The sequence below is a fragment of the Osmia bicornis genome, unplaced genomic scaffold (genome assembly GCF_907164935.1).
Source record: "Osmia bicornis bicornis unplaced genomic scaffold, iOsmBic2.1, whole genome shotgun sequence".
In the NCBI taxonomy this organism is placed as follows: domain Eukaryota; kingdom Metazoa; phylum Arthropoda; class Insecta; order Hymenoptera; family Megachilidae; genus Osmia; species Osmia bicornis.
The window spans coordinates 1,560,079-1,580,766 of NW_025791458.1; the positions used below are offsets into that span (position 1 = coordinate 1,560,079).

At 38.5% G+C, this 20,688-nt stretch overlaps 1 protein-coding gene across 4 annotated transcripts in view; it reads left to right on the plus strand.

Moving 5' to 3' along the window:
* Positions 1-20,688, plus strand: part of LOC114882122 — a 340,169-nt gene that overhangs the window by 190,391 nt on the left and 129,090 nt on the right. For 2 of the 4 annotated variants that reach the window (XM_046289969.1, XM_046289970.1), the window contains one exon: positions 8,904-9,095. In XM_046289969.1, the coding sequence (XP_046145925.1) occupies positions 8,904-9,095 (192 nt within the window). Of the gene's footprint in view, positions 1-8,903; positions 9,096-15,046; positions 15,523-20,688 lie in introns of those variants that run through there. The other 2 variants (XR_006830495.1, XM_046289971.1) reach the window with 2 other exon arrangements.

Sequence of the window (20,688 nt, forward strand, 5' to 3'; positions counted from 1 at the left end):
ATGCTAGCTTCCATCGCGCACACATCCATTATAAGTCGCTGCTCGCTCTCAATATTTGACAGCTCCCGTAAAATGACTTGATCGCGCACCTTAATCAGTACTACGTGGTCCTGATCAATAAAATCCCGCCCGACAATTATTTCATGTACAGATACTTCATGGTACAGACTCATATAACCTCGCATTTTTATGAAGGGTCCCTTGACCATTCTAAAGCTATGTACAGACAGTGCGAGGCAGACTCGCGAGGCTGCCTCGCGAGGCGTGCCTCGCGATGTGTATACTTGCCTCGGTTTGAGGCTGCTTCGCTCCGAAGCTGCCGCGCAATGAGCCGATGATCGTCGGTTTTTTTGGCAAGATCAAACATGCCTCGCAGTTCGTTGCACGCTTCGTGTGGACACGTACAAAAAATGAATAGTGAGCAGTGCCTGTTTCTAATCGAAACGTACAAAGAGTATCGAACATTATGGGACCCGAAAGATAAAAATTATTACAACAATATTATCAGAGAAGATAATTAGAGAACAATAAGTGCAATTGTAGGCAGACCTGTAGCCGAAATTAAAGCCATTTTATATAATTCTTTGATCCACCATCGTCGCTGTCGTTTCTCTGTCCTTTTATTTCTTAAAATTCGATGAATCACCATAAATGAAAACGCTGCAGTAGCCGATGTTGATTCCATGGTTGCCTCGCAGTTACTGTTGGCTCACCATGCCTCGCGAGATTGCCTCACATACTCTACTTAAAGTCGCGAGGCGACTCGATCGAGGCAGCTAACGGTTGAGGCAGCCTCACGAGTCAGCCTCGCACTGTCTGTACATAGCTTTACGCCTAATCGGGTCGCCGTCGACTTTCGAATAAGGGTGTGCGTACTACCTGAGTCCAGAAGGCACCGCACCTTCCGCCCATTCACCTCAGCATACACCACCCATTTACTTGGACTAGAACTAACCTGAAGCGTGTTTACTATCGCTTTTGCCCTGTAGCAAAACTTTTCCAGGTGTCCTTCCTTCTTACACGTCGAACACACGTGTTTACTCTTTGGACACACCCTCACTATGTGTCCTTCTTCTCCGCAATTGAAACATGCCGTCCTGGACGAAGTTTTCTTCTCATCCCTTAACGGCTTCTTCCTGCTCACGTTCGGCTGTGTCCCCGATGATCCTGACGCAACCGCTAATGTATGTGCCGCAGACCGCGGTGTCTTTGACGCCGGGTTTCCTCCTGTCACCGGCATCGCCCCCATCTCTCTCATCGCAACATAGAGATCATCGACGTTGATATATTTATTTGAACGGATTGTCCGCTCAATGGCTTCGTCGCCGATGCTCCCAATTACTGCATCCTTCAAATACTTGTCCGGGATGGTGATCTTAAGAGCGTGTAATTTTGTCAGCTTGGCGAAATAATAGTCGCCCAATTTCTGCCCTGGTCTGGCTGTATACGAAGCGGCCTCCTTTAACATCTGATTAAAAGGCAACGGCTTCTTAAATCGGGCAATCAACGCCGTCTTTAACGTTTTCCACGTCGGACCCCGCCGTTGTTCCTCGTCAAACAATTGACGCGCATGTCCCCGTAGTTGGTGCGCGATATTACAAATAATGTGGTCATCGCTCCAGCCACCTCGTCGCGCGATACGGTCGACATCACGAACCCATAATTCAATATCCGCCTTGTCCTCTGCTGGATCGAACTTCGGCACCAAATGCTCCTGCAAGGTTGTTGGCCGGTAACGTGCAGCCGTCAATTCCTCCTTGAGCTTTTCCACCGTTAAACGCAACGCATCCACTGTGGCACTCTCTCCTGTCAGCGATCTCCGCGATTCAGGAGACGAGCGTGACCGAATTCGAGACGAATCCCGTGAATATTCGCGCCTCCGCCCTCGCGACCCGTCACGCGAACGTCTTCGCGGTTGCCGGCCTTTTCCGTCTCCGCGTCGCGACTCACCACAAGAGTCCTTGAATAGCCTTTTCGTTCGGTCCCGCAAACTACCCCGCGCATCTTTACTCAGACGCTCATCCGATTCCTCGCGTGAACGCATACGACTCAAACTGCGAGCATCGTCGTCCCTCGGGAGCGTATATCGCGAACTTCGCGAATTGTCCCGCGATTCTCCACGACGGGGACTACGCTCACGTCTCCTAATTCCGTTCATTTCAAATTGCAGAATACTATGCACAAAAGTCACTCACACAGTCAAGAATCTCACAGGGACGATGCACGTACGGCTTGGAAAAGTCTCGCACTTCAGTTTCTCAGCACTCGTACACTGTATCTGGTGTCACTAACACTCATAGGCAACCACGAATCAGAAAGTCAGTGACCCGCGCAATTGACCTTCGTGTAATTAAAACACGTGGCTATCCCACTTCTGATATGTTAGACAAGATAGGAAAAGGATCTGTGTTAATGAAACTGCTGAATTTACTATTTTAAAAGAATGACTTTATTTCTGTATTTTCCGTTGTGCGCCGGAAAAACGACTGGCGCTCATTTCCTTATGCGGGCCTGGCCCACGTTGACCCATAATACCCCAGCGTACCAGGGTGGGGGTGTCAACGGACGAAGACCAGGCGCGGCTCCTTCGTTGACACCATGGTCCTCTCGAAATTTCCTTAACGCCTTACAGACAACACGTGATTTTGAGCCGTGGGATCACGCTGATTTCGAGGAAGGAATTTGTTACGCTAACAATCGGAATTATATCTGGAAAAGATAGTGTTCGGGATTAAGCGCGCGTCAATTTAAAATAGGCAAAGTTATGCCAAACGCCGAAAACCCTTCGGCGTTGTCATCGCGCTAACGATCATAAAAACCGCGACGCGGCGACGATCGGCCTACTTGTTCGCTCTTCACGGCGAAAACCAGTTTATTACAAAGATTCTAAGCTCGCGACTAATTCGCCTTGTACTTCAATTGAAAGTACCTTTACATAAAACCGTTTGCATTCAATAATTAAAGGTCTTACAGTGTGAAGTGACTCAACACTATCCTTTTTTGTTGATTAAATTATATTACGTACATTAAAAGTGTTTTCTATAAACGTTATTAAACTCCTTCCTTCCTTACTAAAATTACACTGTCCAACAAATTTTAACTTTTTTTTTGTGTTCCGATCTCCACTAGGTGATTCTTATAGTGTTTTGCACGCTGATTACGAATCTGCAAACCGTATTGCCCCTATACGTACAGTGTTTGAGAAATTTGATTTTGAAAAAAAAAACATATTTTTCAGATTTAAACAAATTTTCTGACGTAATTATAAAAGATATTGAAATTCTATTTACACTGAAAGATTCTGTAGACTTTCCTGAATACAACGATTCCTATCTTTAATACATTATATATGTTTAAGTATGTTTAAACGATCATTGAACGCGGAGGGACCCCGATTTGGCACCAATTTGTTAGGATATTTTTCAATTTATCTGAAAAAGTAGAGGTCCAGCGTAAAATCGAATTATACCACGCGATAGAGCAGATTTTTATCTTGAAAAACTACCCAGAGAAAGTTGCAACATCTATTTTTTTATCAAGCCAGAAAGCGTAATAGCTTCGCGGGACACGAAGTACCGACAGTGGCGCTCCGCGTCAGGACTTAAAGCAACAGCATTAGGCGGGACGCTGAGGAACCGTCCTGACGCGGAGCGCCACTGTTGGTACTTCGTCTCCCGCAAAGCTATTTCGCTTTCTGGCTTGATAAAAAAATAGATGTTGCAACTTTCTCTGGGTAGTTTTTCAAGATAAAAATCTGCTCTATCGCGTGGTATAATTCGATTTTACGCTGGACCTCTACTTTTTCAGATAAATTGAAAAATATCCTAAAAAATTGGTGCCAAATCGGGGTCCCTCCGCGTTCAATGATCGTTTAAACATACTTAAACATTTACAATCTATTAAAGATAGGTATCGTTGTATTCAGGAAAGTCTACAGAATCTTTTAGTATAAATAGAATTTCAATATCTTTTATAATTACGTCAGAAAATTTGTTTAAATCTGAAAAATATGATTTTTTTTCAAAATCAAATTTCTCAAAAACTGTACGTTTAGGGGCAAAACGGTTTGCAGATTTGTAACCAGCATGCAAAGCACTATAAGAATCACCTAGTGGAGATCGGAACACAAATTCACTGTTGGACAGTGTTACCGGAATTTTGCCCAGAGAAAAAATTTATTCTCTGTCCGCAACAGATAGACTATCTCGAAATATCAAAGATCGTTTCTGCGTTCAATCAGGGGAGGTCCAGAATGCAAAACAATCTATCGATGTTCATGGTTATCGTTTATACCTCTAACCAAAGTCAAAGGTATAACGGATCAAGATGATGGGGGTAGACCTATCAAAAAGCGGACAGAGGGGGGGGGGAACAAAAGGGAAATGTGTAAACATTTCTGTCCGGAACGTAACAACCGATTGCGGTGAAACCTTTCGCATTTAATAAAAGATATTTCCGCGATGATCCCACTTGCAATAAAATAATTTTTAACAAAAAACAAATCCAACTTCAAAATGCACTAAAAAGTATAAAATAATTTCCATTTCATTTATATCTGTATTCCACAGCTATTAATAATATCTACTTAATCGTTAAATAGGATACCAAATACATTGCAAAGTTTTCGGAGGCGGCTCAAAATTAAAAACTTTACCTCTACTAGGAAGATCCTAACTCGGGCCTCGGCAACCTATGATAAATGACCCATTTGATAATTTCAAGTAAACCATATTCAACGGGAATCAACATACCCATTGCGAATTAACTATACTGCAGTTCACGAGTGACCGCACTTATCTCGCGCAGCTCACTAGGTCTAGGGACATTTTTAATAGCGTGTGTGATTCCCCTTTGCAGCTTGCTCCTTACTTTGCGTTCACATCATTTTTTTTGCGAAAAATAATAGGAATTTCATTGTATCGTGAAACTTTACAATATCATCACCGGTTATCGTACGTCATATATTTCTGCCCATCATTTATATATAAAGCATAACAAGAAGCAAGCTGTAGAGGAGACTAACACACGTTACTAAAAGTCTCTTTAGACCTAGTGAGCTGTGCGAGTTAAGTATGGTCTCTCGTGAACTGCAGTATAGTGCATGTACATCAGGAGTGCTGCCAATTTCTGACATAATCGTTACAATTACAAATGTTTTCAGCCGGACCTATAACGTTCCGCTCTTCCTCTTACGATTTATTAATTACCAAATTTGCCATATCATAATCAAATCGTTATTGGCAGCATCGTTTGTTCGAGTATTTTTAATTTTGCGCCGCCTCCGAAAACTTTGCAATGTATTTGGTATCCTATTTAACGATTAAGTAGATATTATTAATAGTTATGGAATATTGGTATAAATGAAATAGAAATTATTTGACACTTTTTAGTGCATTTCGAAGTCGGATTTGTTTTTTGTTAAAAATTATTTTATTTCGCACTTTTTAGTGGAACTTGTAGTATTTGTAGGATAGTGTAAGGTGATTTTGGGTTTTTGTTGCTTAGCTAATAACCATGAACCGAAAAAAAACAGACCGAATTTAAATGGTTAATAAACAACAAATTTCATAAATTTTTGCAAGTGGGATCATCACGGATATACAGGGTGTCACGCGACTACCTCGACTGCCGAAGAGGGATGATTACTAAGGTGATTCTAAACTTTTTCCTTTGCCAAAATGTTGGTTCATTTTCGAGTTATTAACAAAAAACACCGACCAATCCGAGCGCGTACAGCGCGCGGGTTCAAGGACTGCAATGTCGGCTACGAAAACCGGGCCTGACGTAGGTCGTGAACGAACGGCTTGGCACCCCGTTGGCATAGCACAATAAAAAAACTGAACTGGTAGAACATCTTTAGTCGTTTAAAATGAATATGGAACCTAATCTCTTGTCGCCTGTCATAATGTAAAAAAGGAAATTCTAAGCATTCTAAACAACAAATAAAAATGATTGAAATGGAATCATTAATAAACATTTGAAATGGAGGTTACGTTAATGATGAAAAACCTGAAAACAATTTAAATGAAACTTACCCATTCATTTCTAAATTAACCTGCTACGCTGAAAGCATGTGAAAGCAAGTGAAAGCAAGTTATTAACTCAAAAACCAAGCTGTAACCAACAAGTTGGCAAAGGAAAGAGTTGTTTAGAATCGCCATAGCAATCATCCCGCTTCGGCTGTCGAGGAAGTCGCGTGACACCCTGTATATCCTACTAAATTTGAAAGATTTCACCGCGAACGATACATTCCTTGCAGAGTAACATGAAGAAATGGATTTTTTGCTATAACAGTAGTTATTAACAAATTCCATAAATTTTTGCAAGTGAGATCATCCGGATATACCTCCTACTATATGTGAAAGGTTTCATCGCTATCGGTACATTCCCTGCAGCATAAACGCCGGAAGATATAAATGAAGTATTACGTATTTTGCGATAAAAGTCGTTAGGAATGAAAAAATGCAAAATATTTTTTTAATGGGACCAATCGGGAGACATACTCTATAACACGCAAAAAGTTTCATTCCGATTGGTCCATCCGTCTCGCAGTAATCGGCGACCGTACGCCGTACTTATATGAAATAGTACGTTTTTTTGCAATAAAAAGCATTCGGAGTGAAAAAATATAAAATGTTTTTATAACGGGACCAATCGGGAGACATACTCTACCAGATGCAAAAGGTTTCGTTTCGATTGGTTCATCCGTCTCGCCGTAATCGGTGAACATACATAAAAAAAAAATATACACATCGAATTGAGTATCCTCCTCCTTTTCGAAGTCGGATAAAAATGTATGAAACTTGTTATCGTTAAAAACTATCGTTATTGCAATTAACCAATGAGAACGGTAAACCACCTTACGACATCCTACAAATACTGCTCGTTCCACTAAAAAGTGTGAAATAAAATAATTTTTAACAAAAAATACAACCGACTTCGAAATGCACTAAAAAATATGAAGTAATTTCTACTTCATTTATACAAATACCCAACAGCTATTAATAAAACCTATTTACTCGTTAAATAATATACTAAATACATTTCAACCTTTTCGGAGGCGGCGCAAAATTAAAAACTTTTCTTTTACAAGGAAGATTCTAGTTCAGGCGTCGGCAACCTATCAAATCGTTATTGGCAGCATCGTATATTCGGGTATTTTTAATTTTTCGCCGTCTCCGAAAAGGTTGAAATGTATTCAGTATACTATTTAACGAGTAAATAGGTTTTATTAATAGCTGTTGGGTATTTGTATAAATGAAGTAGAAATTATTTCATATTTTTTAATGCATTTCGAAGTCGGTTGTATTTTTGGTCAAAAATTATTAAAACATCTTTTTCATAATGCTGAGATCTTTAGATTATAACATTAAATCGATTTTCAATTATATTATAAAATGAAGTGATTATTCGTCCAAATAACAATTTAAATTATAGCCAGAAGAAAAAGTATCAACAGCGCGTGTTCACCGACCGTTAAACATGTTTGCCCTTCGCTAATCGCACGAGGGCATGCAAAAACTCGCACACAATCGAAGACTTGACGATGGCAACAAGTTCAAAGAGCGAATCGTCCCCCCCCCCAAAGTCCGCTTGCGTCGCGTCGTTCAAAATCGAAAGTTTCTACCACCATCGTTGCGTCGTTGAGCTGAACCCCCTCCACCATACATGGGCCCTTCGTCGTTCGTCGCCATTACAGAATCATTCCGAATACAGTAAAACCTGGATAAATGCAACCAACATTGGGACCCAGTGGTTGCATTTATCCAAGCGAGGTGTCGAATCTCGGTTTACACGCGACGACCAGCCAAGCGTGAACGTAGAAAGAGACAGACAGTGGCGGAAAGAGAGAGGTCCGATGATCAAAGGAAAGAGCCGAAACGTATCGGTGTGACTAATACTAATTGAAGTATAAAACTTTTTTATTTTTGACTTTTTTTTATTGAAACTTTTACTAACGCATTGGTGAAATTTTTCTGATTAAAATGGTACCAAACACGATATAGTTTCAATTATAATTACTTGCTAAAATTGATGTTAAAGGTTGGCGAAAAGCAACAGAGATCGAAATCAAAACCAGTCGCGGTGTTGTCTCTGGTTTCAAAGGTTTCATTTATCCAAGCACGGTGGCGATTCTGGGCATTTAATGTTGCATTTATCCAAGCGAGGTGTCGATTCTGGGCATTTAATGTTGCATTTATCCAAGCGAGGTGTCGATTCCGGGCATTTAATGTTGCATTTATCCAAGCGAGGTGTCGATTCTGCGTCTGTACACATGTTTTCTATTCAGCCGACATGCCGACTCTGTGTCCGTACACATGTTTTCTATTCAGCCGACATGCCCATTCTGTGTCCGTACACATCTTTTGTATTCAGCCGACATCATTTATATTCAGTCGTGGTGTCAATTCTATGTTGTTTATTCTATTACTATTGTTTATAAATATAATTCAAACTATATCATGTTTGGTGTCATTTTAATCAGAAAAATCTCACAAATGCGTTAGTAAAAGTTTCATTAAGAAAAAGTTAAAAATAAAAAAGTTTTATCGTTCAATTAGTATTAGTCACACCGATATTACGGTCGGATCATATTACACGATTTCCTCGTCGAGCGGCTCGGTTCGCCTAGGGGGATCCCCCCAAGTGGAGGGGATAGCGATGTTGCACTTATCCAAGCATTCTTTCGTTGCATTTATCCAGGTTTTACTGTACAACGGTCGAACGGTATGGACGTGTTATAATGTACTCACTCGTGCGTTTCTTGGCTTAGAAAAATTAACCTATGTTAACTTGTGTATAAACGTGTGTTAGGTCTAGCTAGTTATTCAGTTTTACTAACTAACTTTTTGTAATTATACTTTGAAATTGTATTAATTTCGGTTGTCGGTTTTTTTCTGTAGCTGTTTGTTCGAGTATCGAGACAAGTTCTGAAGTTGCGAATTCGGTGCCCGTTTTTTCGCGAAGAAGGCTTTATCGAAGAATCATCGTTTTTGGTCGACGTTTCTTTATGTGGAAACGAAAACTGTAAGCAAATCGAACTTGGAGAACGTTACTACCCTCAAGCTGCAGACCACGGGCATCTTCGAATTCTGGTAAGTGATACAGTTTCTATTCCCTTTGATATTGTATTTTTGCATGAAAATTTTCATTCTGCGTTTAATAATGATTGGCGTCGGCAGAAGCGAATCAAGTATGTAAAGGGGGCATTTTCCACGATACATAGAAAATAAGCCAATTTCAAGTTACTTTTTCTCAGAATTTACTTTAGGCATCAACTTCAAATTACTAGAGCATCTAGTGTATCATACTAGATGCGTACTTGAGCTACAGGGAATATTGAAATACGGAATAGAAAAAATTTATACAAGCTTTTAAATGTGTGGATTTATTTGAACTGTAACCTTTAACATAAGAGATGCTGTTAATCTTATTGTAAGCCGAATTTCAAAAAACTCTTTTCCTAAAATATGTACAGTATAGACTCGTTATAAGCAAAACGCTCGGGACCGGACTTTTGCTTGTAACGTGTAGTTCCACTATTGTTTGATGTTTGCCGACTGCTTCGAACGTAGAAAAGGACCTTGAGTGAAAAAGAGGACGGAGCGAAAACAAACCGTTCTATGTCAGACGTTCGAAGCAGTCGGCAAACATCAAACAATAGTGGAACTACACGTTATAAGCAAAAGTCCTGTCCTGAACGTTTTGCTTATAACGAGTCTACACGGTAAGTATGGTCCGAATTATATTGTGTTTGGTATCATTTTAATTAGAAAAATGTCAGAAACATCATGGAAAAAGTATTATAAAAAAAAATGAAAAATAACAAAGTTAGGTTGTTAAATTAGTGTTGTCTCACTGATATCTGATCCCAGATCATGTTACGCTACTCGGCGAGCGAGCTTCGCGGCGCCTCGAGGGGTATACCCCCAGTGGTGGGGATGGTTTCTTTGCAAATAGCGTAGAGATCTTTTTAGCTTATAACGAGTCTATACTGTATTACCCTTAGTAGTAAAAGCCCACAGAATTATAACTAAATGGGCCAAATACTGAGAACAACGAACACAAGTGCAGAAAAACGTGTGATTTTATAAAGGCAGCATTTTTCTAAAATTTTATAACTCACGCTCAACTTTGTGAACAATTCTCAAAAATGGTTTATTATTAAATAAAGAAATAAAAGAATTCGATTTTCGGTAAATGTTCGGAAGTGTAGCTCCTGTCAGAATCGAGCTGATTTTTTTTTGTGTGGTTTCTTACAGTTGAAAAAATACAGTTGAATATTTATCAATAAATATTTTTTTAAAGATTTTTATTCGTCGATCTTTCGAACTTTTTTTCACGGTTTCTAAAAGAAATATTCTGTTCTTTCAAAATACAATAGACATACAAACTATTTTGACAATTCTTCATTATAAAATTGCTGTATAGCATCTAAGATGGCATGTACGCCTTCACTGTGCGCGGTGAAAATTCGACGAAATAGAAAATCCGCAATATAACCAGCCATGTGGTAATCACGTCGTTAAAATTTTTGGATATTACCACGACCATCGCGCCATATTCTTTCAATATTTTGTGTATATGTTCCCGAATCTGGATCGACGAAATTTAATGAATGATTCACCTTTAGGTGCTGAAATCCTGGCATAAATCAAATACATCAGTAGCAAATATGAAAGCATAAAAAAGTATGATAATTTTGCAATCTACCTTCTTCGTTAAGACAATTGTAGGCCTTCCAACAATCAGACATGATTGTCGTTCCCGGCTTAATACGACGTTTTATAATTTCTAATAATGTCGCTGATGTTCGATCATTGACCTTTTCCATGAATACTTGTTTGGATTCACGTTCGAATCCACCGAAAATCCACTGCCCTTCAACAATTCTTCCGCAATTATATTTTTGTTTCCCGAATGTCGCTTCGTCGCGTCGATTTCAACGATTTTTCCAGGTCCACCCAGTTAGTCGGAAGAATTGAATAACAGCCAGTGTTCGAACGCCTCTCGGATGTAGCTCCTCCAGTTACATACATACTGTTTCCGAATTCATTTTCAATTCTTCCATCAGAAATATTTGATGCGGTGGATTCAGAATTATATACAGGGACACAAACAAGCAACAGTTGTCAGGAGATAAATGTGAATCGTGTAGCCAAGTGTCTGTTTTTATCGATTGTGTGAAATTACACTTTTTCCTTATTATTTTTTTGTTCTATTTCACTTTTTTAACCCGTTGGCATCGTCACTGCAAGGTTTTTTTCATTTAACGCAGCACTCTCTCCACACTGCGAACATTTTATTTCGCGTGAAAGTATTCCGTGTTTCCGCAAGAATTCTATACTATCGGTACAATTTTTAAATAAAGTGCATGCGTCTACAAGACTTATTGTACAACCAGTACACTCCATTGTGAAATATAAACTGAATATTTTCGAAAATTTTCTTACCTAAGTCTCGATGGATATTAGTGTGTTTACTTTTGTGTTGCCCAGTATATTGGTGACCTTTTCGCACATTGTATTTGCATGTTTACATTTTATCTACATCTAACGAATCTGCTAAGGCTTCTTCATGGACAATTCCAGATGTAAACAAAAAACAAAACATCCCCCTCAAGTTGAACAGTAACATATTAAATTCGTTTTGCTGACTGGGGGGCCCTGCCCCCCAGAGCCCCCCTAAATACTACACTAACTAATACCGATACCCATTTTTAATATAAGAAAATAATAAACACAATTTACAAAGTAACATATTTATTGGTATTAGTTAGTGTAGTTATTAGGGGGGTCTGGGGGGCACAGCCCTCCAGTCAGCAAAACGAATTTAATATGTTACTGTTCAACCGAATATTTTCTACTTCGTCGAATTTTTACCGTGCACAGTGAACGCGTACATAAAATGTTTAACAAAATATTTATTGACATCGTTTTTGTTGATGCGCTGCCATAATAATATTAAATATGATGTTTTTTAACTGTATGAAACCACACAAAAAAAAATCAGCTCGATTCTGACAGGAGTTACACTTCCGAACATTTACCCGATTTTCGGACTTCCAAAATGCCCACTTTTTTAAAGATTTCTGGTGCTCCGGGATTATCAAACTTTCGTGGGCCCCCATAGTTGATAAATTTAGTTCGAAAATTGCAAATAATTCGAAGTGCTATATGGGATCGATAATTTCTCGCATTTAACCCTTTGCGGACGGGACACTTTGACGCGCGAGTGTCGGCCTGGACGGGGAGTCTTGGGAGTATTTCGTGGGAAAGTAGTATACGCATGAAATTCATTTGTAACACTTATATATTTTGTGCTATAAACAAACATTTGCTAAATGATTGACAAGCTTTTAATAAGTGACTTTTTATTGATAATTTCAATTTTTGGTTTTAAAATTTTGTAAAGTGTGATATTTTTCAAAACAGTCACCTATGTGCATAAATGGTTTTTATCGGACACGTGTGACAGTAGCAGCGTGTTTGTTTTCTTCCTCCTTTCATTTTCCTATTTGAGCATACAAGACAGTCCCTGCAGTTTTCATGGTCATCATGACGAATGATGTGTAAGCGACCATCCAATCTGTGTAACCCACTAGAGGTAGACGGTTCCGTATTCCTTTGACATTGGCGTCAGATTGTTCTTCTGTACACATTTGTACATTATGTATGCATTTACTGCACACATTTCGAGACCCCAAAAAAATAATTTTCTCCACCACTTATTCGATTTTCGCATAAAGTATATAAAATGGTTGGGCTGCTGTCCGCAGACACGCGTCCAGAACAGTAAAAATGCTTGGGCTGCCGTCAGCAGACAACCGTCCGCAAAGGGTTAAGACTCTAGAAGAGACTTGGAAACATCAAAAGGATTCGCATTTTAATAATTTAATGATTTGAAAAGTTTAAAAGGAGAGGATTAATTTTGTTGACAATTGGATTCAAAATTTGCAAAATTATAGTTATAGATTATAGTTATATTTATAGATTTATAGATTTTAAATCATCATATAATGATATAAGAATTAAAAGGAGAGGATATATTTTTTAGCAATTGGATCAAAAATGTATAAAATTGCAGTAGATTTTAAAGTTTGAAATTTTGTAATGTATTATGTAATAATGGCGATAAATAAGCATTAATTCTTTGCACACAAGCTTCTTATTAGCGTTGGATTAAGGAGAAATCTAAGGGGGATTAAATAAACAATTATTTATAAATTTTTTTTCTGATTTATTATCTGCAAATGTTTCATTTCGTATTCCTAGTTATTAGATATCTTTATTGGTCCCCTTCCGGGCTTGCATGGCGCTTTTGTATTGTAAGAAGCGTGCCCCAACCTTGCTTACAAAATTGATTCTTTTATATGTGCCTTTCCTTTCCTTTTCATTTTTTTTCATACTTTTCTAGTTTTCTATTATCTTCTCCCTCTAGCTTCTCCTTTTCCTTTTATTACTCTCTTTAGGCCTATATCTGTCACCATCTTTTTTCCTGATTCCCCTCCTCTATAGCGCATACCAAAACTAAAATCGGAACCTTTAAACCCTTACATATAAATATTACTACAAACTAATAAAAAATGAAAAATATATAAAAAGTGATGAAAAATAGTAAATAATAAATTCTATTAGTTTGATGAACAGTTACACTAGCTTAAGTTAAATTAAATTTCTCTTTTTGCTCATACTAATATTAATTTCTTCTTGAAGCTGTTTGTCCTTCTCTTCGAGCTCTTCGTATCCCATCTCTCCGCTACCTTGTTTCCAACTAATCATCTAGTCCAGGCGACCTTTTTGGTCCCAGTGGCGTTATCTGAAGTCTCTTCCTCTTCTCTCTCCTGTTGCCACATCCTCTGTCGGTACCGTTTCTCCCTCTCCTTCCGACCGTCTCTGTCTTTCCCTCATTGCTCTTTCTTTCTCTACTTCTTTCATCCAATGTTCTCCTCCTCCGTCTTCTCCCAGGAGTTCTTTGATTTTTTCTTGCCATCTTTCTTTTCTCTCTTTGTTTGCTCCGCATCCTTCTCACACATGCTTCCACGATTCTTGCTCCCATCCGCATATTCTGCATTTCCTTTTCTCTTCATTTTCTCAGTATCTTGCCTCGTTTATCTCGTTTCCCATCCTAAATTTGGCTACTCTTTTCCACCTTTCTTCTTTCCAGCCTTTTTCTAGGTACTTAGGCGTTTCCACTTTAATCTCTTTATACCATTTGTTGTAACTTGTTGCCAGTATCTTGTTCCATCTCTCGTTTTCTTGCATCCGTATGTCTGCCTCTTCTATCTCTTCGAATCCCATTTCCTCTTCCCTCCTTTTTGCTTCTAGAGTTGCTTGTTTCACCCCTCTTTCTTCGAAGAATTTTTTCCTCTCCTCTTCCCATTTACTTTTAGGCCTCTCGCTTTGTTCCCTGTATATCATCTCCGCCCAACATTTCCTTGCCAGTTCTCCTCCTCTCCCCTCCCACATCCTTCTTTCAAATCCCCAGGCCAACCTTCCCGCTTTTAGTCTCACCTTCGAACTTTGCGTCTCTTCTCTTATCATGTATCCCGGTGTGCATCAGTCCACCCCTAGCGTCCATTTTAAAATTCTCTCCTGCACCCCTTCCATTTCTCTTCTCTCCTTCCATCCCCAGACTTCGGTCCCGTACGCCATTATCGACCACACCAACCTGTCCCATAGCCATAGCCTCCTCTTCCAGTCTTTTCCGAATCTTCTTTTCCCGATCCCCCAGACTTGTCTCGTCGGTGCACTCGCTCTGTTCACCCTATCTTTTATGTACAGTTCATTTCCTCCATTCCCTTTGAAGACGAATCCTAGGTATTTGAAGCTCTTCACCTCTTCCATTTTCTTTCTTTTCCATAGCCAGTCCCTCTTTTTCCACCTTCCCCCCTCGTATTCCTAGTTAATATAGAGGGTTGCTAAATGGAAAAACTTGAAAAGCTCGGTTTTTAACCTACCACTTACTATGTTAATAAATGTTGAACAATCTTTTCCTTACTGTTGCCTCTCCTTTATGATATTTAATTTGATTTATCTTTATCTAGAATAAATCGCAACTCCTGAACCATGTTTATCAATCATCCGGGCCCAAGAAATCTAATTCAGTTCTGCTTCTTATTGAAAATATCAATATACGTTAATACATTTATTAACATTATATCTGACGAGATAATCCCGATTGGAATGTCCGTTACAACTTTGGATTATTCGAAGCAGTTCTAACATAAGCAGGTACGGCAAAAATGGCCTGAGTGTTCACATTCCTTTCCTCGAACTCGAGCCATTGGCTCGATGTTTAAATAATTTTTGCACACAGATTTTCTTATATCGTACTGTTCGTTGCTGGTAATTTGCCGTCCAGTCAAATTCGTTGACCTACCTCCAGTCACACGTATTATTGGCCGAGGCTCTTGCATCCACAAATCTATCGCGTGACGAACGTCGCTAAGAACAGACATTGAAACGGAATGAGATGAAGCGATAGCCAGCAACGATTCGGACGCATTGATGTAGACGTAGATTCGGGGTTTACATTATTAAGAAAACAGCAGAGTTTTTTCACTTTCCATAAATTTTGTATAATAATAACTGTTGCCAAGAACGAGTATTATAAATAAAATAATTTTTAACAAAAAACAAATCCGACTTCAAAATGCACTAAATAGTGTAAAATAATTTCTATTTCATTTATACCAATATTCCATAGCTATTAATAATATCTACTTAATCGTTAACTAGGATACCAAATACATTTCAAAGTTTTCGGAATACATTTCATTGCTTTCAGCGTAGCAGGTTAATTTAGAAACGAATGGGCAAGTTTCATTTAAATTGTTTTCAAATTTTTCATCATTAACGTAGCCTCCAATTCAAATGTTTATTAATGATTCCATTTCAATCATTTTTATTTGTTGTTTAGAATGCTTAGAATTTCCTTTTTTACATTATGACAGGCGACAAGAGATTAGGTTCCGTATTCATTTTAAACGACTAAAGATGTTCTACCAGTTCAGTTTTTTTATTGTGCTATGCCAACGGGGTGCCAAGCCGTTCGTTCGTGACCTACGTCAGGCCCGGTTTTCGTACCAGTCAGTGCAGTCCGTGGGACTGCGCGCTAGGGATGTTCGATTCACCGGAAAGAATCGATTCTTGAATCGATTTTGAATCGGAATGAGAGAAACGATTCTTTTAAAAAATCGAAACCAAAGAATCGATTCTGCAAGAATCGATTTGAAAACAATTGACTTGTTTTGTTTTCTTTTTTATTTTCATTTTTGTAAACAGACTATATCATACGAGTCTTCTATGCGGCATCGATTATTGTAAAGAATCGATCTTTTATTTTTTTATATTTCGTACTCTTACACCAAAAGCAGGCGCTCCACATTGTTTATATTTTAATCACTATTCTTATACTTTTTTCAGGAGTGAATGTGTTTTTATGGATCAGAAAAATCGATTCTTCTAAAAATTTGAAACCAGAAAGTCGATATAAAATAAAAGAGAATTTATAAGAATCACCACATATACCGCGTTCAGCGAGAGACCATACTTTACTCGTGCAGCTCACTAGGTCTAGGGATTTTTAATAACGTGTGTGATTCCCCTCTACAGCTTGCTTCTTACTTTGGTTCTTGTATATGGTACAAGATACAATGAGATTTCTATTATTTTTCAAAAATTTACTGAATTAAACGATAAATACAGAAAACAAGAGATGTAATAAAAGGAAGATGAATGGAACTGTAAAGTGCAGTGTAGGGACATTGTATTGAAGAAAAGAAATATTTTGCTGTTTATTTTAAACATTTTATTAATCATGTAACTGCCATTTTTTCATGGAAAGTGAGTTTAAGAACAGTAATTGCTGTAAATGTTCCAGAGTTAATCTATTTCTATGCTCACTTAAAATATTCCCAGCTTTGGAAAATACACGTTCTGCTGGCACAGATGTTGTCACAATCGCTAAATATTTTTTTGCTATTGTACTTAAATTTGGGTAAATTGTTTCGTACTGAAACCAATAATTTATTGGATCTGCTTTGCGATCCAACAGCGGTTGATTCAAATAATGTTTTAAATCCGTTGGTATCTCATCCCTGGATTGTTCTGTTCTAATATTTGATGTTTTCATCAAGTTATCATGGAATGACCACAAATCATCATTATCTGGTTCTTCAGCCTCTTCTACACGAGATTCATCAAGTACATCTGATGTTTCGTGGTCTACTTCTCTCATCCACCTGGCAATGCGATTAACTGCATTAGAATAACTAATTGCTTGGTTAAAATGGATCTTTTTGAACCGTGGGTCGAGAATGGTCGAAGTCGCCATTACAGAATTATTTTCAATTTGGCTAAACCTAGACATCAAGGAATCATTTAAACGATCCACTAATGTAGCTGCTGTAGACGTTTTTATGTTATGTTTTAAGCTTTGCATCTTTTTTTTCAAGCAGTTAATAAGTGGAATAACTTTGCTTGCCGTAACGTAATGTTCCGCGCATAATTCTTTCGTAACCTTTTCCAACGGCTGTAATATTTCAATGATTTCATTCGCCAATTGAATTTCCACTGCTGTCAGCATCAGCGGCGAGTCAGACTTATTTAATAAAATTGCACCAATTTCTTTCGACATTTTAACGAACCGTTGTAACATCTCAAATGTCGAATTCCAACGAGTGTCTATTGCCTGTATTAGCTTTAAGTCACTAACTTTTCTTAGCTCATCAGCAGCTATAACTGAGTGTTTAAAAAAAGTTACAATTTTTTTTATTCTTAAGGATAATTCCATTGCCTCTGGAAAATTCAGAGAGTCGTGTGCTACCAAATTACATAATGGTATGAGCAAAACACGAAATATGTTTACTTGCTCCAAAACAATCCTTCACTGCTTTTTTTTATATTTGCACCATTATCTGTGACAAACACTACAACCTTATTCTCATCAATATTCCACTCGTTTAGTATCGTTCTAATCCAAGTGCCTATACCGTCTTTCCTAGCGGCGGTATTGTCTCCTCGGAGAGATGGCAGTCGGAACCGTCCCACCTTACTCGAAGGAGCAGCGTTGGAAGGGGACCAAAAACATGTGTTCCAGGAGTAATTTCCCCTACTTGGACAGGCCTGCTTTAGAAGATCCAAAAGGTTTCGTTCCGATTAGTTCATCTGTCTCGGAATAATCGGCGAACATACATAAAAAAAAAATTTTTTAAAATCACATCGAATTGAGTATCCTCCTCCTTTTCGAAGTCGGATAAAAAATCCATTAATATCCTGAAAAAATCGTATGTTTATATAGTTAAATGTATCTTCCGTCAATATGAAAATTTTACGTCTATGCAATGTGACTGCTGACTTCTCAAGTTACGGGTTCCTGGAGGGGATTAGGTGGAACGAACGCACAGTCCCCTTGCCCCTCCGTCGGATCAGTTTGTCGGTGCTCGGCAACTTACCAGCAACGAACAGTACATTTATTGGCGTGCTTATTCGGTGCGTAACTGTCACCTGACACCGCGACCGTTACTCTGTTGAGGTTATTCTTTTCTATTTCACACTAACGGCCGTCGGCATAACTCCTCAAGGTGATCGAATGTGCGTTATACCAAATTCGAATCTAACGACAATTCTGCTAACTTCACAGAACATAATCACAAAATTAACGATAACATCTTAACCGTTGAAAATAATTAAAAATTTCATTAGAATTATTCGCAGAACTCTTGGGGTGCTATTTAGTATTCCAATCAGCGAAGCAAAATTCTAAAAAGATTCTCACCCTCCAAGAAGGGTGACAAATTTTTTGGGAATTTTGATTGTTTCACTACAGTTCTGAGTAGCACCTCAAGAGTTCTAACGATCTTCATTACGGTTTGAAGCCGTCAGAACAATATTTTAAAAGTTCTCGCGATTTTTCGTGCCACCGTTTGAGATTTTTCTGTTCTGACGAATGAAAAAATTTACAGACGCAATTCAATAACGCTATTTCCGAGCGTTTCAAGTAGGTACCTACAAGTCGAAACTTCAAACTGTTATAATCTCATCATGGAAATATCTGACAAAAAAATGTTTCAGACAAAATTTACTTGTTTTTTCCTGTAAAATTTAAATACAGAGTGATTCTCTCGGGACGCAACACAATAGCCGCCCCGCACAATGGAACCCTGCTGTGTTTGCGGGTAAAAAGACCCAGGGGCCATATCGCCGGACCCGAAACTGCTTTGTGTGTGTTTATGGCTGAGACGAAGACAAGAAACGGAACAGCAGGGGTTCCATTATGCGGCACGGCTTTTGTGTTGCGTCCCGAGAGAATCACTCTGTATGTAACGTTTTAAAGGGGGTTCCATTTAAAATTATAAAGGTACCCCCGCCCCCCATTAAAGAAGAAGGGTGGGCAATTTTATGTTTATGTAGTTAGAAAGGCCCTTCAGATCCATGCAATTTAAGACCAAGAACTTTAAAATCGATGTCATAGTTTTCGAGATATTGAGCTGTTAAGAGTTATGTGGGCCACCCTGTATATACAGGGTGGGGCATTTTAAACAAGTCACCTGAATAACTCGCTTGTTTTTGAAGATAGAGGAAAACGCATTAGACCAAACTTGCTTGGTATCGAGGGGCTCATAATCTGATGTTATTAATTTTTCTGTAGGTGAAGGCGCCAAGGAGATATGAAGATCAATTCTGGTTTTTTTTTAATGGAATGGTATGGTTTTTTATTTACAATCAGGTAAAGTGTTTCAAGACGAATACAATGACCTATTATGAAGGTCATTCCAGGTCAACTGCAATAGAAAATAAATTGTCTCAGACCACACTCCGAATACTTACACGATTTACATTGTTACGTTGCGCGTGCGACGGCGCAACGTAAAAAAAGGATAAATGAAAAGACTAGGAAAGAAAGACTGCTGTTTCAACTAGAAAATTGAAAGGCAATTTCCTATACTTTTTACCCTATTCTGAGCGCGATGGTTGGTATCGCTGCCACCAGTCTCGAGCGGGTTAGCGCTCTCGACAAATTAAAAGACGAAAGATAATTATTAAGATGTTAGAACTTAGAGTGTGAACTTTTTAATCTTTCGTTTGGGTTCGTTCAGCGCTTTAGGTCCCGTACGGGTCCCTCCTTGAATCTGTATGAAATGGTAGGCGTGTATAACTGAAAGAAATGTGTTTGGTGTGTTTGAAATAAATTTGAAACTGTTTAACTAGTGAAACTGGTTTAATTATGAATAATAATCAAGAAATTAACAGAACAAAGAAAGCCAAAAATTGAAGATGTTCTAATTTTGGAACTTGTTATTGAGGATACCAGTTTTATACGTATTTGTTAACAAGGGTAAAGATGATTCGTAAAAATAACAAAAATATAATATATAAAAATATAAAAATATAATGATATGCGCGCGCTGAGATCACACTTGGAGGTTTACGATTTTCGACGGTCGCGGGAAAAAATGATTGTTACTATTTCGTTTTCGCTCGAATTAACTCGAAATTCGGCGTATTTCGCCGTAAGGGTACACCCCAGCCTGAGATACTCTCGGCACCCTCGAAAGGGCAGGACTAGGATGTCCCTTTGATTTAATAAAAGAAATGACAGAAATTATAGAAAACGAAATCGCAGCACGATAATAATTGAACGTTTTTATCGATACCTCAACGTTGGAACGATCTGACCGGAGGA